The 27,327-nt window shown below is 40.4% G+C and overlaps 1 protein-coding gene across 3 annotated transcripts in view; it reads left to right on the top strand.

Moving 5' to 3' along the window:
- LOC119918122 (protein O-mannosyl-transferase TMTC2-like) overlaps positions 1-26,441 on the top strand; it is a 78,484-nt gene extending 52,043 nt beyond the window's left edge. The window contains exons 1-11 of one of the 3 annotated variants that reach the window (XM_038738667.1): positions 2,009-2,045; positions 7,370-8,204; positions 9,365-9,479; positions 10,273-10,358; positions 11,250-11,434; positions 11,749-11,827; positions 12,941-13,062; positions 16,144-16,225; positions 18,055-18,169; positions 20,545-20,608; positions 24,099-26,441. In XM_038738667.1, the coding sequence (XP_038594595.1) occupies positions 2,037-2,045; positions 7,370-8,204; positions 9,365-9,479; positions 10,273-10,358; positions 11,250-11,434; positions 11,749-11,827; positions 12,941-13,062; positions 16,144-16,225; positions 18,055-18,169; positions 20,545-20,608; positions 24,099-24,302 (1,896 nt within the window). In that variant the 5' untranslated portion in view covers positions 2,009-2,036 and the 3' untranslated portion in view covers positions 24,303-26,441. Of the gene's footprint in view, positions 1-2,008; positions 2,046-4,119; positions 4,427-7,369; positions 8,205-9,364; positions 9,480-10,272; positions 10,359-11,249; positions 11,435-11,748; positions 11,828-12,940; positions 13,063-16,143; positions 16,226-18,054; positions 18,170-20,544; positions 20,609-24,098 lie in introns of those variants that run through there. The other 2 variants (XM_038738668.1, XM_038738666.1) reach the window with 2 other exon arrangements.
- The last annotated feature ends 886 nt before the right edge of the window (positions 26,442-27,327 follow it).

The raw sequence follows: 27,327 nt of genomic DNA, 5'->3' as shown, positions 1-27,327 counted from the left end.
ATAAGGAAATGCAAATAAGGTGCAGCGGGGCTGAGGAGACGGATGTGCTTCGGCCAGCGCTCCATTTCTCATCCTATTAACTCCCTAATCAGACTGAGATGAGATTTCAAAGGAGACAAGGTAAGACGGAGGGAGAGTTAGAAAGTGATAGATGGAGACAAAGGAAGGTGTGGTGTTTGCACTGCAGCCTACCAAGAAGGCAGAATGAGTCTTATGTGCCAGGATCATAAGAACACAATGTCTTCCCACTCTCAGTTTGGCTGTCAATGGCTAAAACAACATGTTCCAGGCTTTAGACAGGGCCATGGGAAATAATTAGCTTTTGGTGTTAGGTAGTAGGAAAAAAATCAGACATCTCTCTACAAGATTGATTTAATTAAAGATGTTTAACTGCTGAGCAACGATTTCAAGCATTTATTGACTAAATAACAAAGACATCAGTGATGTACCTTTCAGATAAAGTCCTGCAGTAAAGTCTCTAAATAAAAAGGTGTGAAATTTAAACATACATATTCCATTGGATTTTCTTACTGAAACTTAAATCTGTGCACCTGAGATATGAGAGATAGCATTTTACTTGAGGCACGTGGACAATAGAGGGATTTGATTGTGTTCTTGCAATTAAAGTGTTACAGACTCCTCCTCATCATTTGTGTCAATGACCGCTGCAGGCACGCAGGTTAAGTTCAGTGTAACCATCTTGACGGCTTGAAGAATGTTGCGCCAATTATCCTGTAGCAGAAGCATTCGGCTGTGAAATGAAACCCTCTGTTGCAAGTTCTGCTGCATGCTCTTTATTTAGCTTCCATTCGTGGGTGAACTGGATTGCCGGAAGAAGTGCATGTTCAGACTTTCTGGCACATCTAGACATTGGACCTCAAGCAAGAACATTTTCTTATTTTTATCCTAAACCTGTGTTACATAAAAATAAGGCTTGCTCGTAGAAGTGTTCCAAGTCGGATTCAGCAAACCATCTTAAACAACATTGTGCTGTGCAATGGAACTGAACATTTTCGAGTGGCCTTTTATTGTGGCCAGCCTAAGGCACATCTGTGCAATACCCATGTTGTCTGATCAGCATCTTGATATGCTACACCTGTGAGGTGGATGGATTATCTCGGCAAAGGAGAAGTGCTCAGATTTTGACAGATTTGTGAACAATATTTGAGAAATATTTGAAATATGCCTTGTGTACATAGAGAAAGTCTTAGATTTTTGAGTTTAGATCATGACAAATGGGGGCAAAAACAAAAGTGTTGCATTTATAATTTTGTCCAGTGTAGATGGCTGTTAGCCAGCTAGCTGTTATTGCTAAGTGATATATGTTGAAACTAAAAAGCTGAAGTACACAAGTCACCATATAGCTCCAGGTGCATTCCCACTACACTCTGGGCTCGGGTATGGTTAACACTGGGGAAATCTGAGAAAACCAAGACGGATGGCAATCAGATTTGTGATCCAGCCAACGGTGACGCATACAGTATGTGGCTAAGTCACACCTAAAATTCACATGCTGATTTTATCCGGATAAGATATTTGAAGTGTACATGGAACCTCACTTGTACATGTCAGTTAAGAACTAATCTGTTTGTACATGTGGCTCCTGTATGAAGCCTGTTGTATTTTTGTACTTGGCACGCACATTTAAGCTGTTCATCATTATCTTCAATAGTGCAAATCAATTGATGAAAGTTTTCAAGTGGGTATGAATAGGGACCAACAGGGATAAATTAGATGCATGACATCTAATCAAGAGCATCAAGGATCCCTATGTTGTCTTGAACCCCTTTCACACTGATGTCCCTTCATTACTCCAAGCTCTTGGAGTCAAGCTAAATGTCAAGTTAACACCACTGGGGCACTAGCGCTTTGATCAGCTGCCTTGGTGGACAGCACGCAAGACTTCAACCTGTGACCCATCTCGTTACAGGTCTCTGTGCCAGCAGCAGCAGGGTTTTCATGAAGAGAACTATGGGGTAATTAGGTCACTCTGTCAAAGTCAACCTTCTCAATGCCAGCCATGGTGCTGCTGTCTGATGACTTCGGTGAGTTGTGCCAAGTCAGCAGAATCCAGAACACATTTGAGAGCTGGAAAAAGAAGTGGATGCATGCCTCATTGTACCTTTCATCACAATTTAGCACGTCACTGGTAATGCATCATATATTAGCGCTGCTGGATATGTGTCTTCTGCAAACACAGTACGTCCAAAAGTTTGAAGGCCTTTCCATGCACATGCCATTGAGAAAGAATTGCTCCACCGTAAGTTGACGAAGCTCCAACCTCAATTCAGACGTATTTTGTTAATGATTTTTTTTCTTAACATGATTTATAAAATATACCTTTTTAATATTTAAATAACATTTTAAAGAATAGTTACAATAAGTAGATTTTGGAGAATAACCAGAGAACATTTGAATTTAAATTTCTTAAACATGTTGTAGGATCAATTCCCAAGCATGATCAGCTCAGTGTGCTGGAAAGAATTACGGGCAGTTTTAATTGGACATGACTTTAATAAGGAAAGTCCGGAAGATCGATCCCCTGCTGTCTTGCGTCATACCACAGCAGCTTTAAACGGTGCACGTATGAAGTCAGCCATATCCCGCTGTTTCTTCAGACATGTTTTAAACACTCTGCATGTCACAGTGTCAACATGCAGACCACACACTTCTGGGATTAATAAAACAAGAGCTAATAATGAATGGCATTGTTAAAAGATGAAGGCTTGGGAGCTTAATACTTTATGTTTATGTGAGGAAAGAGAGAAATGGAGAGCATGAGAGAAGGGTTAATTCAGGAAAGAAAGTGGATAATAAACTGAAAGACAATAAACCGTAGTAGAGGGAAAGCTGCAGGACTTGACACTGAATTTCCAAATGAGGATCCAAAGTGGAGGAGATATGTGGAAGAGCGTTAGGTTCAAAGGCTTGGAGCGAGCGGGATGTTGCGTTTGACAGTTGGCGGGGGATTATGCCAGCTGTCCTGCATGGATACACACAGATCTCATGAAGGCCAATCAATCATAGCTAAAACCAGTTCCCAGGAATTTAAATTAATTTTAGTAACAGTGAAATTTAAAGAAAAAAAAAAACCTTGAAAACTTGAAACTAATCTGGTATTTATTGGGCCATTTGGTTTTTTTGGTGGTTCATTTTCCCAATGATAACAATGTGTTTTTTCCTCACATGGAAGCTAACTTTGCACACACCACCTCTGTTGAAGAGTTTTAAGGAAACAACATATGGGTAGCCGGCAAGTTTATGCTGTTAGCCACAATAGCTAATCCAGAGGGCTACTTTGTGCGTGTTGTCTTGAACCATATTTAACACTGATCTGCATTACTCAACCAGGAGGCTCTTTAAATGTCAAGCTAACACCACAGGCGACCCTGCTTTGATCAGCTATCTTTGTAGACAGCGTGCAAGACTTCAGCCTGTCAACAATCTCAGTCCAGGTTTCTGCGTGAGCTGCAGCAGGGCTTTCATGAGTTGTAGAGATTTGGGGAAACGGGACTCTGACAAAACAACAGAGAAGCAATGTGAGCCTCTTAGCATTCCAGAAAAACTTTAATTTTGCATAAATCCTTTCAAATCCTTGTCGCTGCATCCAACTGAAAGTAAACACAGAACATACCCCCTTGGATTAGCTATTGTGGCTAACTACGTTCATATTTAGGTCCTGGGCAAATTGCCATATGGTACACTTTTTGTGCGAGCACACAAGCCAAAAATACAAGAATAAGACCAGGTTGAAAAAATACACTCTGTTCTCTGGTTTAAGCCAAGAAATCAGCCTGATCATGAGTCTAGCGTGAAAAGATCATTTGCTGTGATGACCTTTTTATAAAAGGTGGTTTAAAGTAGAAAATGCTCAGCTGCAATGCACTTTGTGAGATTTTCCTTTTAACTTAACAAGACTAGACCCTTAATGTTGTAGTAGGCTGGTTTGTCAAACACAGGTGGAACTCATAACCTTAATTAGGTCAGTGCTAGCTAACTAGCACACTTGAATGTGGCAGAGCCATCGTTAATGTGATTAGTTACACCTGTGCTTCTCTTGCTAGGAGTCACAGTATGCACCACGAGAAAGCTCTAAGAAATATCCAGATGTGTGTCTTTAGTTTAGATGTCACTTTAAACACTTACTCAAAATGAGTGTACAGTAGAGAACCTTGTAGTCTGAATTTGCCACAAAACAGCTCATTTTAAGGGCTGAGTTAGTCAGGGTAGTGCCCTGGCACTATTCCTCTGACCACAGAATGTATGCTGGAATTGTTAGGAAGCAAAAAATCAACAACTAAGTAGATAGACTAAAGATTTTGTTTTGTTTTTTAAAGCAATTCAGGTGTTAGTGGGTGATGTTGGGCTATTGAAGATCTATTTTTGTTATTTTATTTTTTTAAACCAACTGCAGAAGAGACTAGAGGTAAGGTAATTTCAGACTTCAGCAAATATTGGCTACCACTCTTACAGGACATAAAACCAGCAATCCTTTGACTTCATGCCTGTTCTAATAACCAACCTGCAACCTGTTGCTTCTTAAAGCACATATAAAAGTGCGTGTTAGGTTGGCTAGAAAACTGCACTTATTTGCTCCTGAGAATGTGAATATGTGGTCACACATCAATGAAAAGTGGAATCAATTTTGCAGTTTGAGCTGTATAAGTGTGATTGACTGGGGAGTCAATTAAGGAACGACTTAGAAATAGACAAGGCAGCGAGGGGTAAAATGAAGCTCATTCACCTAAATATCACAAATGACTCTTGCTGGAATTGGCTCATCTTCTGATAACAAGCAGAATTGGATTTCCTCCCGTGATATGGGCTCATTCATCAATAAGCACATCCCCCTTCTTGTGTAAAAGGCACTCTCTCTTATCCTTTGTGTACCACCTTTCAGCATCCAAATCAATATCCAATCCCCCCCCTCTTAATTCCTCACTGCCTCCCAGAGTGCACCAAAATGTTGAACTCCTTCAACTGGCCCTTTTTCCATCTTTACTATTGACAAATGACTTTCTGGAACTAGCTGTGCCCACACTTACACCTCAGCTTACTTCTCCATTTCAGATCCAGAGAAATCAACTGGAGCCAATTCGTCAGGCGAGTCAATGCTAAACCTCTTATTCCAATCCCAACATCGGTTTGTTATGGATAACTTGGGTTTTCTATCATGGTTGCTGAAAGTGCATATAGTAAGAGGGGGAACATTTCCAAAGTTTATTTAATGAGACAAATGAAAGTTTGTTCTTTGTGCTCTGTGTATGTTTTAAAAAAGATTTTATCTGCCTATTGTGCAATTCATTCAGAGTGGATTAAACGGAGTGTCTAAATATACTATAGTAGAGCAAACTCGCTTAAGAGATAAAAATAAAAGTAGGGCTATACTAGACCAACACTTTGAGTCATAGAGGCTGTGATGGTGATTATCAGTTATATCAAAGCTGATCCTGATAACACAACCGCTAGACCACCAATGTGTAAACTTCTCCTGTCCTGCGCAATAATGATACAAAGTATAAACAGCATTTACAGTATTTAAGTGCGCGTGCGTGCGTGTATGCACACGGATCTAATTCCCCCCGGACAGGTTCAGATAGAGTTCATATTACACTGGTGCTCAGAAAAAATAAATGGGCTTGGAAAATAGGAAGTGAGCAGCATCTCTGTGATCATCACTCATGATGTTATGTCATATTTAGTCCACTAGGTAAACTCTGGGAGGAACATGAATAATAAAAACAAGCACTTTTGGGGTCAGGACTGCGCCAGACTGTCTCTGTCAGTAAGTCTTTGCCTATATGACATTCCAGTTAAATCGGCGTTTAATGATAGAAATGACATAAGATTTGCTTAATCTTGGCAAAAACACACCACTAAATTTAGATTAAGCTGTAATTGATTTCAGAAAGCATCATATCAAAATGTGGTATACGAAGAAATGTCCCATCAGAGCATCGGACAGACAGAAAGCTGTCAGTCTCGCGGCTACGGCTATTTCTCTCACTGTAGTCACTGGCGAATGTCATTTAACAAGCCAGTGATCAAGGCCAAGAGGGTCAAGGAGATGTGATCATAAAACCTTGTCACGTCTTAGTAACTGGAACTCAAACTGCAACCTTACAGATATCTATACAGCCCGTTGTGAAGCAACTGAAATGAATTACACTTTTGGCCCCGGAGAGCATCACATAGTTCCTGTCTCTGGTTTTGAATCTAATTTATGCATCAAAGACTGATTTTCCTGATTTCTTCACCAACCAAATGTCCTCTGTATTTCCTTCCAAGTGTGTATCAATACAGCCATTAGGAGTTTAACATGGTTTTAAGAGAACATTCGGTTGGGGTTACAGTGAGCGTCCTGTTGGCATGTGACAGCTAGTTTAAAGGTGTTGCGTGACAGAGGACCCTAATGGTGACCATGCTGAAGAATTAATGCTCTTATACGATGTAAACAGCATCTACATACCAACACAATGAGTCCTAAGCTGATTACCAGTCGCACTCACCACAACCCTGACGGGCAACAAGGAAAGACTTTGGAAGAAAGCCTCTCATGCTTCAAATGTACTTTAGTTTACCCTACCTAGGTCAGAAGTTAGAGGAGTGTGGAAATTATAGAAATTTTTATTTCACGTCTAGATGGAAGTACTTTGATTTTTCTTTGATTTTGGACTTTTGGATTTTCCCCTGTTATCCTTAATAAAACGTTCTAGACATTTAAGAATGCACTGGCAAACCAAATGGGAAATTCAAAACAATGCATCTTTCACCAGTTTGAATATGACACATTCCATTTAAAATCATTATTTCTTGATATAAACAGTCACATTGTTGCTGACCGAAAGTGACACCCATTACGACGCACACAGCTGTCCAAATCCCAGTGTGTCTTTCAACAGTTTAAATATGTCATATTTCACTATTTTCATGTAAACAGAGCTGTGTTGTTTCTGGCTGTGGTGCATTTTAATTTTAAGAACTATGCTAGTGTTACAAAGCACTGTATAATTGTACATGAGTGCGGTTTATGCCCCATGCAGCCATCAAAAACATTCCAGAGATTGCTTTGCATAGATTTCTCTTTCTATATAACAGGGGGACAATACATCTTGAAGTTTCAAAGATAAATCAAATAATAATTTGTTGTCTATAGAGACCAGATATACATTTACAGGGCCATTGCTGCTCTGATTCAATTCTGATCCAGACCTTGAGTAACTTGACAGGTATTAAAAGAGCTTTCTAAAACAAATTCAGGTGCTCTGGAACACGGACAAAATATTGCAGATTTGATTAAGCTCTTCTGGACTCAAATGTTGACTTAGGTGTTTTCCTTTAGCATGAATTTTTCTCTCCTCTCTTTTAGAAAAAGAACATTAGTGTTTTGCTGAGTCTCGGTGTGCTGGCTTCCTGGGGAGTGATTCTGCTGTCAGCTCGCCTCTACTGGATGGGCAATAAGCCTCCCAACTTCTCCAACTCTGACAACCCTGCAGCTGACTCGCCACATTTTCTCACTCGAACGCTAACTTTCCTCCACCTGCCCGCCGCCAACGCCTGGCTCCTACTCTGCCCCGACAAGCTCAGTTTCGATTGGTCCATGGACGCTGTGCCCTTGGTGAGGTCTTTGGCCGACTGGAGGAACCTTCACACTGTTGCCTTTTATGGTGGATTTGTCCTCCTGGCTTTGTTTGGCCTTCGTAGCCCCACCTCGAAAGCCAAGGAGACCATTATGAAAGCCTATGTCACTAATGGGAAATCAATCACTAATGGGAATGGTTACCATGCCCCTGACACAAACCATAACACAGACCACGGGCCACCAAAGACAGCACTGAATGGGTCAGCAGGAATCCACCACTGTCCTCCACGGACGTCCCTTCCTCCTACAGAAAACCTAATACTATTTTCATTAGGCATCATGTCATTGCCTTTCATCCCAGCCACAAACCTATTCTTTTATGTAGGTTTTGTAATTGCCGAGAGGGTACTATACATCCCCAGTATAGGCTTTAGTTTACTGGTTGCTACCGGTGCAAGAACCTTGTATGTCAGACTGAGGACTAGAGGCTGGAAGGCCTTACTATTGTGTCTCTGTACGGGACTAGTGCTGCTGAATGGAGTCAGAACTGTTCAAAGAAACAGGGACTGGAGCAATGAGGAGAATCTCTACAAGTCTGGGATTAGTGTGAATCCTGCTAAAGGTAAGAGAAGGACACCAGTTATCAATAGGATAGGTATCAAACCCAACTTTGAGTAATGACGGAAATCTCTGCGTAGCACTGAGTATTATAAACTATCAAGCACCAAAAGCTGACTTAAAGCAACACAGTATAACCTTTTTGAATTAAGAAAATGTGTTTTTACAAATGAGAAGTTTGATTCATCAGCATTAAAATGCACAATTGCCCAATTGAATGTACTTAAATGTTGTTGCAAAAGCCTACTTGCCCTTATACAACTAGTAGCTTATGGTTGCTAATGTGTTAGCTAATGTCAGCAACGTTTAGATATTACGTCAACTTGCTGACCTAATGCCTTGTCTTTGTGGTACTTTTACGCTGTGTGCTAGCATTTACCATTATCCGTGTCATTTATGGCAAGGTACACTGTGGAGTTGCCACTAATAGTGCTACACATTCCTGAGGATGGCTTCACATTATTCCACTTGTTGACAGTTGGTAGTGGCAAAGGAAAGCGATACACCAACTAAGAAAGGGAAGAAGACTGCTAGCTAGGAAACTTTGACATGAACAGTGTAGGATTTAAAACATTCTTTTAAAAATATCAGCTTTATAAATGTTTTATGAGGAAGCAAATACATTTGTTAGACATCAAGATTTCACACAATGCATTTTGATAAAATCTGAATGTAAAAATGACTTGCAAGAAAACTCCACAGAGCACCTTTAGAGTAACACTGTATTTTATAAGTTCTTGTACCATTGACAAAATCAAACCACCAATGCATTAAATGCATCCTTAAGCTGGGTGAAATTGAGTGTAGTCAGTTGTTCATCATCTTAAAGGTGCAAAGAGTGGAAAGGTATGCGAGAAAATAACAAACATTTCTGCTTGGGGAACTCCAACACAGTTAATCCCACAGAGAAAACCGCTGGATGACTTTCTGCTCGTTCATGCAGGACTGGCTTTGGAATAGTTTAGTTTAAATACAGAAGTAATTTAAATTCATATTACATCAATTAACACAAGCAGTATAACTGCACATGGTTTTCGTAATTATTTGTTATTAAATGTTTTTGGCATTTTGGCAAATTGACAGCAATCTCTATTTTTAAATGAATACCAGCATTGTGTTTTTTCACCCTGAAAGTGCAACTTTTGACTGACATGTCTTCTGTAGCCTGGGGAAACTTGGGGAACGTACTGAAGAACCAGGGTAAGATGGCGGAGGCGGAGAAGGCATACAGAAACGCTCTGCACCACCGAGGGAACATGGCTGACATGCTGTATAACCTGTGAGTGTTAAAGATGCCCTGTTCCCCCCCGCCTCCTGTTTGCGAAGTCCTGACACGAACGAGTTCAGATTCCTCCCATCCATCACTTGAGATTGCAGTTGCAGAACAAGAAAGGGGGCAGGAGAAAAGGCATAGTGACAGTGAGGGTGACAGACAGAAAGAACTTAAAGAAGGCAAAAATAGATCTAATACAGGAGGAAAGAAGCAGGTGAGACGCAGAGCTAAGCGTGATGCAAGAGTGTGACAAAGAGAAAATAACTTTGTGTGTCCCTGGTGGCTCTGTGTACCTTCTGCTACTGATTTCATTAGTCGTACTTTGAGGGGACTGTGGAAGAACACAAAGCCACTTCCCATCCTGCAACACAAAATGTCAAAGGTGCCAAAACCTCATAGCAGACCCATGTCTCTTGCTCTAATGCTGACACTGTTTTTCTGTCTTTCAAGTTACGGGTGCCAGGAAGCTGGCAAAGCAGCATAGGGAGAAGGGAAAACCGAATGATGGTGTTTTTGCATTTTTGCGTTTTGCACTTTAATATGGAGATGCTGTTTGAAAATGAGGGATGGTTGGGTAAATTGGGGTTAAGTGTTGGCATATTGCATAACAGATACAGAAGCTTTTTGTTCTGTTTTTATTTCTTAGCTTTTAGCCAAAGTCCTCTCATCACTTTGACATGCTGTAATTTTGGGCAAAGCTTACTTTACCGTCACAGATATACATGAACAAGAAAAATCCTCTGTTGTGCAGTTTATGGTGCTGTGAAAATGTCTCACATTTTTCCTTTTTGTCTGTTAGTGGCTTGCTGCTGCAGGAGAATGAACGTTTTTCAGAAGCGCTGCATTATTACAAACTGGCCATTGGGAGTCGGCCAACACTGGCATGTAAGTAAAGTTTAAAGATAGCTGATACATGATGACTGGAGTGGTCGTGATTGAGAGGAAGAGTTATCAGTGATGAGATGTTCTCATTTTGAGTCTTTGTTTGGATTAATTAAATGTGAGCTAAGGGTCTGTTTTTGGATCACCATCATGGTCCAGTTTAAATGCTGAATAAGATTTTCTTTTGCCACATGGTCACTCGGAGGACCGTGTTCAGGCTATTTCAGCTTGACGGCGAAATGATGACATTCAATCTCACACTTGACTGCTTGCATGCATGAGGAGGGTGCTTCTTTTACTGTAACAAGGACGATTTTATGAGTGAGGACAGGTTTCCAGACTGCTTTTTCAACTTGATAAGTCACCTTCAGTTCTTCCTTATCTTAATCTCCTTTCAGCCTAATTTATTTCTATTTCTTTCTTACTTTTTAACTGCCTTTCGACCTCTACCCTGTGTCCTTTTGGCCATCTTCCCCAACTAACTTTGTAGTTCCTGCACATTTTGTCCATTCTTAACTACTCAGTGTTTTTTTTTTTTTTTTTACTGTATTGATTATTTTTTATATATATATATATATATATATAAACCAGAAAGTTGGATCTATAAGTGAATTAGCATTATTTATACACATATGTGTGTGTATATAGATATATATGTGTGGAGGGAGAGAGAGAGGGAGAGAGATATAAAATATGTGTGTGTATACACGTGTGTGTGTGTGTATATAAAAATTCAAAAATAAGCATCAGACAATGACTTAGATTTCATTGTCTGTGTATTAGAACACCTATCAATGAATGTGAGTCACAGCAGGTTCTAATCCTGTGTTTTGCATTTTGTTTGCTTTTTGATGGCAGCTGGTGCTGTTTAATAACTTTCCCTCCCCCTCACAGCGGCCTACTTGAACACAGGAATCATACTGATGAACCAGGGCAACCTGGAGGAGGCCAAACGCACCTTTCTGACGTGTGCCGACATTCCAGATGAGAACTTGAAGGACCCCCATGCCCACAAGAGCTCCGTCACAAGCTGCCTGTACAACCTGGGAAAACTGCTCCATGAGCAGGGCCTGCAGGAGGTTAGCGTGTTGCCATGGGAATATTTTAGGAGCTGAAATGACAAAGCGTTTGCTTGATTGCTGATCTGAATATGCAGACTAGATTAAAATACTGAACTGTTTTTTTTGCTTGTCACAATGGCTTTGACTTTATGATCACTTGTGATTTAACCACTCACCACTTATCCGTTAATGTAGGACTGAAAGCTCAACCATTTAGAATTGAACAGGAAACTGTGTAGAAGCCTGCTTTGCACCAAGTACGAGTCCCTCATCAAATAAAAGGGCTGCAATTTGCTGATGCAAAACGAAAACTCTGTTTCCCTCCACTACAGGAGGCCCTGTCTATTTATAGGGAAGCGGTGCAGAAAATGCCCAGACATTTTGCACCACACAGCCTTTTCAACATGATGGGTAAGTTTCTGTTGGAGCCCTGAATCTTTGTTTGTGATGCAGAAACTGCAGGATTAAAAAGTCACTACTGTGGCGATAACTGCTTTGAAATGCTAATTATTGTTTTGATGAGGTAACATAGCCATTTGATGCATACAGTTAAATTTGTATCGACTATGAAAAACAATGTGATGGTTGTTTTATGTAAGTAAAACAATGCTTCCCTGGGAAACGTTTGGCTTGCGCTTCAGTGATCAATCTTACATATTTGTTTCCATTTTTAATGTTCTTCTATTTTATTATAGCTTCAAATTGAATTCAATAAATTGAAATTAACTTTAGAAGAGTTTTATTTCAACACTGTAGCTCATAAATGTGTGCGCAGACTTTGTGTCCTCTTACCAAGGAGTGACGCTAAACCGTGTAATAAATCACATCCCTCTCTTTGTTATTGTAACACTAATTACATTATTGAAAATTCATCTAGACGACATAGTTGAGATTGCAAGGAGATGTCTACAGAAATGTCTTGGACAAGCTAATGAGAATTGGACTTGTTTTGTCAGGTGGAGGGAGGGCAGTGTTTACATTAGTGTGATGTCCAGGGGATTCTTTGTCAAAGCTGATGTCATTGTACTGCGGGGGCCAACAGCATGTCCTCCAGATCAAACAAAATCTCATAGTTTTAAACACAACAGTTGTTCTTTAGGGAGTGTGCTTTCCAGATTGAACTACAGTGGGGTGTTTCTTCAGCATGTGAGGAATGTTGACACTATGGATGAGAGGCAGAGTTCAACGTAGTTTATCTATCTTACACCTGTTAGAAACAAAAAATTTTGAGAAGCAGTGTTAATACTTTTTATCAAGCAACAAGGAATATTAACATCAATAAACTAGACCAGCAAGTTGGGGTAACTGGGAAGCTGAGAGCTTTGCCAAATTTGTCTTAAACAGGTTGTTCAATGAGTGTTTGTACACCTGCTAAGACTCCCTCCTCTGCACGCTGTCACGATCTGCTCCCGCCTTAGCCTGGCTAGCATATCCAGAGGAAACTTAAAGCAACAAACATCAGTTCTGTCTGTAACTAGCATGCCAATAATAAAATTATGACTCCTGATCTGTATTTTGTTGCAGGAGAGGCCTACATGAGGCTGAACCGGCTGGAGGAAGCAGGCCACTGGTACAAAGAGTCCCTCAGGGCCAAGCCTGACCATATCCCTGCCCACCTCACTTATGGCAAACTCCTGTCCATCATTGTAAGTCCCGTTACTACACACCCACCACATGGGAAAAACCATGAGGCAAGCCAAAGCATTATCTTAGTAACGACTGCAGCGGTTCACTGCCTGGCAGAGCGTAATTAAATGGGACTTGAAGTGGCAGAGTGGAGCGATGAATAATGCATATTGAGTGACTTATGGAACATTGGAGCAAGGCGAACCCATCCTATTGATTCCTTTGCACAGCCTTAAGAACTATGGTAATTGTTATGAGGTGCGAGCTCCTGACTCTGAAAGGTGCATGCTAAACAAACTCTTCTCCCCTGATCAGGAGTCAACGAGAGGATTTGTGACGCCTTCATGAATATAGTGTTTGACCTCTAGAACTACTAGTTGAATGAAAAGAGGATTACACAGTGTGAATGACGCACTGAAGGCAGAAATATTCCAATAAATACCTTTTTTTTTTTTTTTTTTTTTTTTTTGTGACCTTTTGATTGAGCCTGTAACCAGGACTGATGCCAAATATCTACATAGTAGCTGCATACATTCATGTCTGATGTCTGAAGGTCACAGATGTGGGAAGTTCAGATGAAAGCTCTCCCTCTGTGATTGGATGAGTTCCAGATTAGCTGTGTGTGTTCTGTCCTTCGCTGTGTGTATCGGTATATACGCATGAGTGTTAGGAGACAGCAAGGGCACAACAAGTTTTCTCTGCAAAGAAAAATGTCCTCCCACCGCCTCTCCCATTCCATAAAAACAAAAACACACTTATTTGACAACAGATGTGTTCACAGCTGATTCAAGTTTAGATGTGGGAGTTGAACTGTGTGCCCTCTGTAATCCCTCTAGAGATGTTTTACCTCCTCCCTTCCATGGCCTTGGGCGCTGAGTAAGGACACAACCAACCTGCAGTGCCTTGCACACTTGCAGCTGCAAACCTCACAGGCTTTAAACCTTGGTTCTGATCATTTCCGCTCTTTGTTGAAATATTTGAAGATATAGATAGTACAAACACACACACACACACACACACCCCTAAAGGGCAGGTTCAGATTAGAGTCGCCCAGTGTGGCTGGACATCTGCTGTGCTCCCTCAGGCTCAGGGCTCCGGATCCACGCAGGGCCCTGCCTCACAGAGAGGCCCCCTCCACTACTACAGGGCTTTAGGAACAGGAGATTGGATGGATCCCGGACAATGGGCCAGTGGACAGGCTTATAATGCAATTACTCTCCTTCCTTATTGAATCACTCCATCGGCTACATTTTTGGCCATCCTGCTGGAGTCAACTGACAATACAGATGCGGGGAGGAAAGATCAAACTGAAGTCTTGTACTGTTTCTCACCCAAACATGTGCTTTATTTTTTCTCTGAAACTTTCTAGGTGACACTCTCATTCTTCTTTTAAAAGTAAATCCACACAATAATAAAAGCTGGAACCTGATAGTCTTGAACCCATCCACATCCCTCCGCAAATACCAAGTGCAACTCCTGAAGCCACTAATTTGCTGTATTCTCACCAAGGTCATAGTGCTTCCAAATGAGTCTAGTGTAACATTAGAGCCCCGCTGTTGGTCATAGATCTCTTGCTGGAGTCAAAGGGGTGTGGTGTGCATTGGGAAAAGTTGTGGTCAGTCAACACTAAGCTGACTTATGAATTTAAGCTGTGTATTTAGATGCATTCAGAACTGGCACTAACCACTGCCTCTCACTGTGGAAGACCGCTCAATAATTCACAAACAGAGGAGTACAGGTGGTAAAAGTGTGGACTGGAGGAGTGCATACACAGCAATAAATAAGTTTAAAAAAGAGCACATCACAAAATCGTCTTTTGGTAAAATCTTTTCATGTCTTTCATAAATCTGGTGAATGATAACTTGTTCCAACCCCACTAGACTGAACCACTCTACTTGCAGTTCTGATGGATGGCCGGGGAAAATGTTTAATTGAATGTAAAGAGGAAAGAGCCAAAGAAAATGTGAAATAAGCCGTCTAGGCCCTACGATATTCGCTCATTCATTTAGAGCGATTGCGGGCATGGGGAAAAGCTAATGAAGCAAGCCTAATATGCCTAGTCCTCTCATTTCTTGTTGCATGGCAAGTCCATTGGCAATATGGAAGCAATCAGTGTTGAAGCATGAAAGAAAAGAGGTGGAGAAATTGAGCCTCGTGCACACAGAAGCAATGTCTTAGTTTGGTTTTAGGTACACACACACACACACCCCCTTTGGAGGTTTTTCTGTAAAGGTTAGACATGGGAGGTGAGGTACTGTGTTCTTTATGAGCATCAGTTTCCTGCTGAACTTAATGAAACTTAACAGCAGGGTTGCCGTGCCTCAGCTGATGCATGTCACTGTTCTAAAATTACTCGGAGCAGAGACAGTAAAATAGAAGCTTTTTTTGTGGTGCGTTTACATGTGTACGCGTTTGTGACACAGTATGCACGCACAATGCAGTACGCATGCTATATATTTATATTGCAATTTAAATTTTCACTTTTCTTCTCGTTTACTATTATAAACCATAGACTCTAATTAAATAATCTGGAAGTGCTGTCACTCATCTTCTGCCTCGTTCAGAAATGTGTATCTGTTACATTCAGGGCTCATTAAGTGTGTCATTAAGTTTAGACATTTTGCTAATTTGTTTTCTGTTCATAATATTTCATAATCACAATTGATTCTGCCCATACTATTGACTAATTTGTACATAATATACACTCCATGCTTGGATTGTTTCATTTTTGGCTTTTGTTTGTTGTACTCATGTGTGAGGGACAAAATTAAATGAAGCCATGGCCCTCGTAGTCAAAAGCCTACGCAGATCACAACCTAACCCAAGCATGCAATCATGTGTTCAATCAGCCATTAAGCCCTATTCGGTGATGGCCTTGCCCTTCTGGTTGTGTCAGGTGCCGTGTATACCCGTGAAGCTAGTACATTTGTATTGAGTATGAGTGGTCAAAAACAAACGAAAAAAAACTTAAGGTCAAAGTGTGCCTTTATGTCGTTGCACAAAATGAAATGTTACAGAAACACAATCTTCTCACAACAGAAAATTCAACTCGCATATCGGGTGCAATCAATGATCCTCCTCCTCCTTCCTTTTCCTTCTAGGGGCAGAAGACAGAAGCAGAGAAGTACTATCTGAGAGCTATTCAACTAGACCCGAGAAAAGGAAACTGCTACATGCACTATGGTAAGAAGAGACATCAAAGGTTTCCCTTCTCACATTTTTAACAAAGCCTGTTTGAAAACTGACATTACAATCATAAAAATTTGGACACCTCTGTCCTCAAAAAATGTCTCTCTATTGTTGACAAAGCCCTTTTCTACCACCTATAACATACCTGATTGCCTGTAATCCAAACCTGTGCTGCAGGCTTTACTGTAATCATCGGGCTTTGCTGCAGTAAGCTGTACTCAGGATGATTATTAGGCAGTGGCCTTGAGACTTTGTAGGGTCACCCTCAGACCCAGTCATTAAATATACCAGGTCCTCTTACAGCTCATGTTGTAAAACACTCTCGATCCTTTTGTTTTTATCGTTTTTCCCTAAAAATGATTGCAGGACGTGTTTTAGCACTCCCTGCACCACAGTAACTAATTTGCTTGAAATGTACTGTCACCTGATTTACTGTTGGTATCGGTGCTGGGAGTGTAGAAGCTGTTTGAGGTTTCGCAGATGGTGCAAACACACACAAACAGGCATGTATGCTATGTTTATCTGAGTGAGGACACAGGATCAGAGTACACTGTTTACCATTCGTACCAGAGAGTACAACATGAATCCACGTTCCGCCAGTGCTGCTGTTCATACAGCGTTTCATATCAGTTTGGAGGAATAGGCTCCTTGCTGCTCCACGTCACTATCTTCAGGATATTCATAGGAAATTAAACCTGCCCCCTCTTGCGGAAAGCACCATTGTGTGTTGTCCCTTTCTCCTCTTCATTATCTTCCTCCATTCCTCCTGGTGCTTTCTCTGGGCTGGATATCTTGGGGATTGAGTTTAGTTTTGGGGGGGGGGGGTCGCATTGCTGTCTTTGGACCAAGCTGTTTCCCCTTCCCTGCCTCTCTTCTATTTCCTTTTTCCAATGTTATCTTGTAGCTTCTTGCTAAATGTTGCTACTTGCTAATGTTTATTTGGGCTGGTCCCCTTACCTCCTTTATCGCAAATCTGGCTGCTTTATCTATCCTGGGTTCACTTTATGAGCTCCAGGTGGGAGTGTGTAAGGAGCGATAATATCTGCCCACATTATAACACAACGGATGCACACACAAAGACACACACATGAGAGTGCAAGGAAGTGAGGACACAGAGGGTGATAACTAAAGCAAGGCCCCCCTTTCCTGCCATTGTTCACAGTAAAACATTTTAATGCAAACTGTCCTGCATACGATCCATTTTTTAATTGTCTGGTGTCTAATCACTTTGTCAAATTCAGTTAGCTTTCAGTACAGGAAACAGAAACTCAGTAACATTTGTGGCTCGCCTGTTAATTTATTGCCACGGAGGCAGGCACTTGTGGGTGCCCTCCAGGTGGCCAGACTCCCACAGGAAAACGCAAGAATCCCCTCCATCTCATCTGTGTTCTCAAACGACGCCAAGCAAAACAAAAATCCTTTCACTGTCTTACTCCTCTCTTGCTGTCTCTGCCTCCTTGTTGTGTTTCCTGGGGCACTCCTCTATTTCACTGCCTCCATTCATCTTCCTTTGTTTTTCCACTGATCCCCATCTTTGTCTGTCAGAGCTTCTCTACAAGCTTTCCCTGTCAGGTCAATACCACTTTCATCAGCTTGCCACAATGTGATTCTGGAGCATAAACTTGTAAATAATGGCACAAAACAAACAAAATCCAAACCCTCTATTTGCAAATAAACAAGACAAAGAGTCTACAGCCATGCTAATGGTTCGGTAGTGGCACAGTAGTAGTTAATAGTACGTCAATTTGTCAACCTCTTGTTGGGCCTAGAGGGGAAAAAGTCAGGGATATAAATGCACTTCCTGTGTCTTCCCCTCTCTCCAGGTCAGTTTCTTCTGGAGCAGTCTCGTCTTGGCGAGGCGGCGGAGATGGCGGAGAGAGCTGCGGAGTTGGACAGCACAGAGTTTGATGTGGTCTTCAGTGCAGCTCACATGCTCAGGTTGGCTAAACTGCTGACACGCAACACCACCGCTCGCAAGTGGAGTTTCCCTACTTGAAAAAGCACAGTACAGAAAAAATGTTGAGGTGTTTTTTAAATCCTGTATTTACAGAGTTTGCTGCTGTGCTGCTTCCCCATTTGTATGTATTTTTTTTTCCATGTACCACTGCCATTTAATAACCATATTTTGAAATATAAATTACTACTAATGTTATAGAATAGTAAATGTCCTCTCTATGGAAATAGCTGCCATAAAAGCTGTTATGTCTAACACATATACAGCAGTACAGTATCAGTCCATCATAGCGATGTTTCAGCCCAGGGCTTGTAAAGAAGCCACTGGAGAATTTTCCCTCAGTTTGGCAAGCATGTGCACAGACAAACGCATAAGCCTTCAAACGTGTCAAAAGGGACTGCAAATGTCCTCTACTCCTAGCAACTCGAGGAAATATTGGAGCGATGTGCCTTCGTTCCTTTTTGCTCTACATATCTGGGAAAGTCATCGCTGCTCTCTAGCATCCATCTGAATGCAACACCACAGAGGATTTATAAAAAGTTGAAAGTCTCAGGGTTTGGCTGAGGTTTGCTTTTTGAAACCGTAAGAGTAAATCTAAGTGACAGATCATTTTGCCATATTCTGGTCTAACTGGTTGTGTTCTTCTGAGATTGACTGTGACATAAACTAATTAGGGTTTAATGACACACAGCTGTCATTAGTTGGATTTAAAAATTATAATGCTCCACTGGTAATAAAGGTGAGCTTCAAATCTTGGCTTTTTTTAAAAACCTCCAATATGACCATATCCAGGTTTATAATAATGACCCAACAATCCAGTTTGACCACTTTGAATGTGCCAGGCCTACATTTCACACATTTCCCTCTATCTAATGTTACTTTCCTTAAAACCTGAGTTCCTGTGTCTTTATCAGTCTTCTTTATTGACTCTCCAGCACTTAATCAAACAAAATAAAGCCCAAGGAAGCATGCTATAAGATGACTGTGATAGTCAGTCTTGAACTCCTCTGATCCGTGATAAAAGTATGGCATGCATTCTCATGGCATATTTTACTCGAGTCATAGTCTTATAAATATTAATTACCATGTCGTGAAAGAGTGGTTTCCTTGGCTTTATTAACTTTGGCACTGCAATGTCCGATTCATGCACTGTTTGGATAAAATTGTATGTATGGAGCAGATGAGCGGTTGCCATTTTATAAACCCAGCTGTAACAAGTAAGGGAACATCCATTTCCATCGTTCTCTGATAAATAATAAGGTAGGCATAATGGACGGTAAGATTAAAGTAAGTCACTGCAGCATTATCACAGTTATTACAAAGAAATGAAATGAATCCCTTAACACAGAACATTGTTTCCTAATGATTTTATTAGAAATGTATTTTACAAGCTTGTAAAAAATAAAATTCAACATTCCTGCAGCCAACGATGGATCTGTACCATCAGTTGGCCATTGTTACAGTATGGACTCATTAGTTTGATTAGTCTCTGAATACAAATAAGTCCATGTTTTTAGCTTGGCGAGAAACATCTTTGTGTGCAGGAATAAACAGTAACTTAATAATACTTAATTTTTATTATTATTGGGGTGGTGATGGAACAGTGGCTAAGACACTTGCCTTTGGTGTGAGAGACCCGGGTTCGAATCCACTGTGAGACACAGTGTGTCCCTGAGCAAGACATTTAACCCCTAGTTGCTCAAGAGGCGTGTGACCTCTGAGATATACAGCAATTGTAAGTTACAGAAATTAATTTAAAATTATCTTAATGCGTAGTAAAAAGGTTAGGTGTAAAATAATTGTTAATGAGTAATAAAACTTATAGCCAATCAGAATTTATTTTAAGTATGCAATAAAAATATAAAGTTCCTAATCTGGGGTTCGAGACCCTCTCAGGTGGTCCCAGAGATTTCAGTTTCAGTGTATAGTAAGGTAGTTTTTCCAGTAGACCCTTTACAGATAAATAATGTACAGTGCAACCATCCCGCCTTTTTATGAGACACAATGTATGTATTGCCTGTTATAAAGCACAGTCCACTGTGATACACAGAGGCAGGAGGCTCTAAATGAGTACAACGTACTGTGTGCTTGATTCCTGACCATTTTAGTAAGATTCATTGTGAAGATTATGTTAATCTGACTATTCCAAAGGAAATTCTAAGTAAAATCACCACTGAGGCATTTTACAGCATTTACACAATTAACGAATGGCTCTAATTATAGTAATTCATATGATTAGCTGTGCAATTGTGAATGAATACAATTATCAGGAATTTGAATTAGGACAATATTATTAATATAAACTGTGTTATGTCACATTTTACTAATTTTTTTTATCTCTGTGTTTCTTTCTCTTTAGACAGGCCAGTCTAAATGAAGCAGCAGAGAGGCAGTATAAGCGTGCAGCCAGCCTCAGACCAGATGTAAGTACCTGGACTGGTGGGCCTGCTAGCACTTAACATGGAAATGCACACACACGCCTGCACCGTAAATTCAATTTACAACATACTATGTATTACCCATCATTCTGACAGTGTGTTACATTACTGTTGTTCCTGGCAAACAGCGACACAGCTGAATATAAAATGGAAACTGTGCTCTGTTCATGGCTGTGAACTGGTGCCTTGATGTGCTTATGCAAACACAAAAATCCCAGAGGAAAGAGTTCAGTGGTAACCGTTGCCTGATATTGAATTCACACATTCAGCTTCAGAGTAAATACTTGATCATCACAGTATAGTTAGACAGACCGAACCTCGTGGGATATCATGTCTCTCAATGTCAGCACATGCGGTTGAGGAACTTGGGGGGCTATTATATCCTGTTTCTGCCTAGTATGAATCAGTCACTTCAAAGGAAAAGGGTGCATGGACTGATCTCGGGGAGGTAACTTAAGAGTCACAGCCTGTGTTTTTTAGACATGAACTACTGGGAGCTTCCTGCAGTCATTTGTCATGGTAGTCTACTCAGTGACTTATGTTGCTAGTTCAGTCGAGAGAGAGGGTTAAACATTCATCTTCATGCCCTACACTGGAGTAACTAGTATTATATTGCCACACCCTTTAGTGCAGTGTTTCCCTACCTTTTGTGTCGGATGAACTCAAGGCATTCACCCGTCATGCTCAAATGTGTTCTTTTGAGTTGATACTGGCTGTGATATAAGTGCTTCCATACAGTTGAACTGAATTAAAGGTTTGTGTCAATTGCATTACTACTATCACTGGAATTGGCAAAAGCCAGACCATTTATCCATGAGTATGGGTAGGATATTGGTATAGTTCAACTTTTAATCCATTGCTTTTGGCTAACTGATTCTACTGTTTATGCATTACTTTTACATTATCTATCTATTACAGTATTTTTAGCTATGTATTCCAAATATGTCTTTCACTTTTTAGCTAACTATTTAAACAATGTATCCATTACTTTAATCTATCTACTTCAACCATACATTTATAGTTCAACTGTTTATTCACACACTTTTAGCTGACATGTTTGTATTACTTTAAGCTAACTGTTAGACCTGATCTGATTGCTAGCTAACTGTTTTTCATGCACTCTCAATGACAACATGTAGTGTTCAGGTAGTTAATTATTTTTTTGTCAAATTAGCTGAGCTACTTAGTTTGTCCACATACCCCCTGGAAACTGCAGAATTAGCCCTCAGGGAACAACTACTGGTTGGGAAACACTGCTTTTTAGTATGTGCCCCTTTTAAGATAAGGACTGCCTGTCTGTTTATATCATGTTTAAGCCTTAAAAGCTGAGTAAAACCCTAGAAGAGAAGAATTCTGGTTGTCCGTTTTTAATTTGGAAAGCCATGTGTTTGTATATTATTCTGTAAAAAAAGTCACAGTCATTATAATTCACCATCTGGGAGCCTTCATGTGCACATTTAGATGCGCTTAAGCTTTCTTTTGTCATGAGTAAAGAATCTCTTGTATTTGACACACGTCTTCCTAGTGAATGACAGTATCTCAAATATCAACTTAATCCAATAGCTTTCAGATCACGAAAGATTCAGCGCTGGCAAAGGAAGGTGCAAGTAGAGTTTTGCACACAATGAAAAGTCCATTATTTACACCACTCAGAGGTTTGTCTCAAAGAAAACGCTGTACTCTGAGCAGAAACTGAGCATGAAGACTGATTAGGCTAATTAGGCTATAATATTTGGTCCCTGCAAATTATCATCAAATTATAATATTCACAATAAAAGCCACTATGTGTTTTGCCACTTGAATGTTTTTATTGTGAAGGAGCAGTAGAATGTTCTGTTTCCATTAGCAGCAAATTAACAGAGATGGTGAAATGAAACATTAATTTTCTAAGTTGTAATCCAAAGTCCCCATGCCAGTTACTCATTTATCTCTTCTTGTATGCCAAATATGTCAAAAATGTTGAGTGTTTTTATTTCCCTTTTTCTCTTTCTATAAACTCAGACAATATTTTTATGTCTTAAAAGATGTCTAGAGTGAATGTTTAAGGATTATAACCATTGTGATAGTGGTTCACTGTAGCTCATAGGGCAGGGTGCATCTCAAAAGCTGAATATCACCGGCAGATTCTATCTTGAAAATACTGTATATTTCATTTTGCTGAAGGTCAAGGGTAAGATAATTACAGTAAGTAACTTCATAAATAATTGTTTCAGTCAATAGAAAGGCACAAAGAATTGCTGGATTACTTTCTGGCTGCTTTCCTGTGCACAGGAACACATAAACAGGGGTCCATTTCTAATGATTTAGCCCAGTCCTTGTATTGCATATCATCCGGTTGTTTAGAATGACAAACGGACCATCATTTATCTAGCTTAGTATGTCTCGGCTGCTCACAAATTTCCTCAATGGTACAATAAGCAGAACAACTGTTTGGAGGACTTTGAAATGTAACTGCTTGATACATCCATTTGTTGCACTAGGTGAGAAAAACAAACCCACGGAAAATGGCAGAACTGCACTGTAGCTGCTCTCTGTTAAACTGCATTAATTAATTGTCCTGGGTCCTCCAGGCCACTACTTGGAATATGCCAACTACGTAAGCACTCATTAGATACATTACGTTGGAAAAACAAGCTCACACTCTCAATGCAAGTATTTTAACACTGCTTTATAAGTGGAATGTAAACAAGTGAAATATCAGCGTTTAGAGACGAACAGTTGTGTTTGGGGAGAGAAAATCTGTGGACTAGTTTCCAAGTTGCTTACCATATGTCATGCAGTGACGACACGGGCCTGGGAAGAAGGCCAGTTCTGGGGGATGAGGTGCCGACAACTTTTAGGATGAGATTTGGGTGTGCTCGTTAGCTATGGCTTGCTGAGAGTCATGTCTATGACCTGGATTTTGTAGATTTCCATGACTGTTACACTATTCAGGGCCAGATGGTTTCAATTTAAAACTTCAAAAGATGGTATTCTATTAAATAGGACCTACCTCTAAATGGGTTTGTTCATTCATATCGTAAATACTTAATATTCACTTCACACACAATCTGTACCTACCTATTTTCTCACTGTGGCATTGCCAAAGGACACACGTTTGTCTTTGGCCATGGCTGCTACTGTGCTGTGAGATTGCGTTAGGGCTAATTTAATGCATATTGGATTTCCATAGCCTTAAGCAAATTTCACTAGAGCCCTTGCCTTAATCCACCATCCATAAAAAGCCTGGCAAGCTTCCTAAAATGTGAGTGTGTGTCTCACATAACTGTCTCTGTCAAATGTAGAACTGAGAAGGGCAAGATTAAAATAGTTTGTCCAAATAGGACCTTGACCGATTTCAAGGTTGACACAGTTGCCACAAGTACAGTAATCCTGTAAGTCAGCGCCCTAAGACCTTTAAAACCCATTTTGCACCACTCTGCCTCCTTTTCCATTGTTCTGACCCTTTTCTCACTGTGTCTTTGCCCTTTCCTAGTATCCAGCTGCTCTGATGAACCTCGGTGCCATCCTCCACCTGAATGGGAAACTTCCCGAGGCAGAGGCCAACTACCTGCGTGCATTACAGCTCAAACCTGATGATGTCATTACCCAGTCCAACCTGCGCAAACTGTGGAACATCATGGAGAGGCAGGGACTCAGGATTAGGCATGGGCTTGGGATGCAGAAGAGCGACCTTTGAACTGAGAGAATTGCTGCACTCCCTTCCCTTAATGATGATGTAGTGTCCTCCGGAGAATGAAGCAGGACAGGATATGAAAGAGCTGGAGGCTAAAAGCTCCTCCTACGAGACAGGAAAGTCAAATTCTGTAGAGCTGTGTCCTGTGATGCTTGTGAAAGACAGTTTGATGCTTGGCATGTTTGGGATTCAAGTGTGAGTTCTGTGCGATGTGTCACCACCAGTGCTGTATGGTGGCTCAAACAGCTAAGAGTCACATTTTATTTTTCACTTAATAAGTTTTCACTTAAGTTTTAAGTAATGCTCAGTTGTTAAATGATGCACTGAAGTCAAAGGCAAAAAACTGCAAAGTCCAAAAGAGAAAGTTTTGAGATCAATAAAAAATTGGTATATTTTAAAGCACTTAATTTGAATGAGGATGTAGCAAAAGTATTTAAATAATTTCTGCAGAATGGGTTTTAAAGTTGTCAGCGCTAATGGGAGAATGACACATTTCAGCTGGTTTGTGTTGGAGGGGAACTCCTCACACACTACGTTTGTGGGTGGAAAAAAAGTTACATAAAGTCTTCCTGCAGAGGGCGTCTGAGTTGCCTCAAGTGATGTCACTTGAGTTGGGGTCAGATGAGTCTTAAAACTTTAAGTTTGAAAATGAAAATCTGGGGGTGTGAAGTTAGACTAGCGGTTTGAGGCTACATTAGCTGCTATTCATATAACACGCCTGCATCTCTGACAGAAATGTCTGTAGTAGAGTTGCATTGTGGGTAATGTAGGTACCAGGTTTTGACAAGGAAGAAGAATGCACAGAATAAAACAAGACAATGGCCCTATTCAAAACGGTCTACTATACTATTAGTATGTACTGATTTGACCTAAATGTAGTACTGAGTATGTAAACAAAAGTAAAATCTGGAATATGCCAAAAATACCCGGATACTGATTCGGAAAAAATCTCCAGAATGCATCGGACCAGTCTACCTTGCATTCTGTGTCCCATAATTCAAAGTGCTAGAACGGTCACAACAGCAACTTTTTTAAAAATGTGATCTTTATTTAATCAGGCAGTCTCAACAACTGGTCATTGTTGAAAAGGCAAACACTCAGTAGTGGACAAGGAGGAATATAACTGCTCTGTCCCTAATAACAAAAATATCCCTCAGTGTTGGATTAAAGTTATGTATGTCATGTTGTTTTATAAGTGGTACTCATAACATTTTAATTAACATTTACTTATTTATATTCCTCCTATTGTTTACATGTTTGCCAAAACCGGCAATCTGCAAAGCCTAGCGTACTGCAAAATAAGTCGAATAAACAGTTTTATACTGCATACTACTATGAAACCCATATAGTATGACATACTGCACACTGCGGTTACGAATACAGCCAATATCTCTGATTCTGCTGCATCGTTTTTGATCTTTTTCTTTTTTACTCTTAACACAATAAATGCGTAACATTAAAAGCATGCCAGTGCAAAGACATCTTGAGGTACCACCCTCTAATACAGCGCTGTATAGTAAAATGCTCCAACCAATTAAAAAAGAACAGGTAAAAGCATAACGCATAGCTAGTCACATTCTGTGGTCAGAGTAACTGAAGATTGTTTGCACCTGGTGCATTTTAAATGCTCATGACTGTAAAACTGATCATGAGAAAACTTGTCAGCGGTGCCAAAGCGTGTAGTAGGTCTTTACGCCTCTTGTGCCAAGCAAGAACTGATCTCACTTGTGTGTTGTGTTCCTTGTGTCAAATGAAGGTGTTTCACTTCATGTGATCAAATGATCAAACTTAATTTATTAATAAATGTTTTTATGTGAAACCAACACTGTGCCATCACTGTCACAGTAGCCCACCCTCTGATTTCTCCACATAGATAGGCTACATGACAATTACATTAAAAATGTTTTTTTTTATATATATATGTGTGTATATATATGTTTTTCTCTCTGCTCAGGGACATCTGGTTGTGATTACTGTCGCAGAATGAGTTTGACACAGAGAGAGCTTCTTAAAATGATGTTAGATGTTTTTGATGATTGTAATGTTTAGTTAAATTATAGAAAATGTGTAGCAGATAATGTGTTGTGTTTTGTAAAGAAAAGTGAACCTTTTTCCATAATAAAAACATGACTCTTGCTCTCAGCAGTGTGATGTCCTCCAGGAAGCCTGTGCCTCTCAACAACTGTAAATCCAGTCAGCCAACCCACATGTACAGTGTCTCACAAAAGTGAGTACACCCCTCACATTTTTGTAAATATGATTACATCTTCATGCGACAACACTGAAGAAATGACACTTTTCTACAATGTAAAGTAGTGAGTGCACAGCTTGTATTAGTGTAAATTTGTTGTTCCCTCAAAATAACACATCACACAGCCATTATGTCTAAATCACTGGCAACAAAAGTGAGTACACCCCTAAGTGAAAATGTCCGCATTGGGCAAAGGTCTCAGGTGTGAATGGGGAGCAGGTGTGTAAAACTTGGTGTTATCACTCTCACACTCCCTCATGCTGGTCACTGGAAGTTCAACATGGCACCTCATGGCAAAAAACTCTGAGGATCTGAAAAAAAGAATGGTTGCTCTACATAAACATGGCCGAGGCTATAAGAACATTGCCAAGACCCTGAAACTGAGCTGGAGCAAGGTGGCCAAGACATATAGCCGTTACAAAGGACAGGTTCGACTCAGAACAGGCCTCGCCATGGTCAACCAAAGAAGTTGAGTGCTCATGCTCAGCGTCATATCCAGAGGTTGTCTTTGGGAAATAGACGTATGAGTGATGTCAATGTTGCTGCAGAGGTTGAAGGTGTGGGGGTGTCAGCCTGTCAGTGCTCAGACCATACACTGCATCAAACTGGTCTGCATGGCTGTCGTCCCAGAAGGAAGCCTCTTCTAAAGATGATGCACAAGAAAGCCCGCAAACAGTTTGCTGAAGACAAGAAGACTAAGGACATGGATTACTGGAACCATGTCCTGTGGTCTGATGAGACCAAGATAAACTGATTTGGTTTAGATGGTGTTAAGCG

The sequence above is a fragment of the Micropterus salmoides genome, unplaced genomic scaffold (genome assembly GCF_014851395.1).
Source record: "Micropterus salmoides isolate LMB-PRFRI ecotype aquatic unplaced genomic scaffold, ASM1485139v1 Ms_hic_scaffold_23, whole genome shotgun sequence".
Classification (NCBI taxonomy): Eukaryota; Metazoa; Chordata; class Actinopteri; order Centrarchiformes; family Centrarchidae; genus Micropterus; species Micropterus salmoides.
The sequence above is the reverse complement of the archived record's forward strand: the minus strand, read 5'-3'. Positions and strand labels throughout refer to the sequence as shown.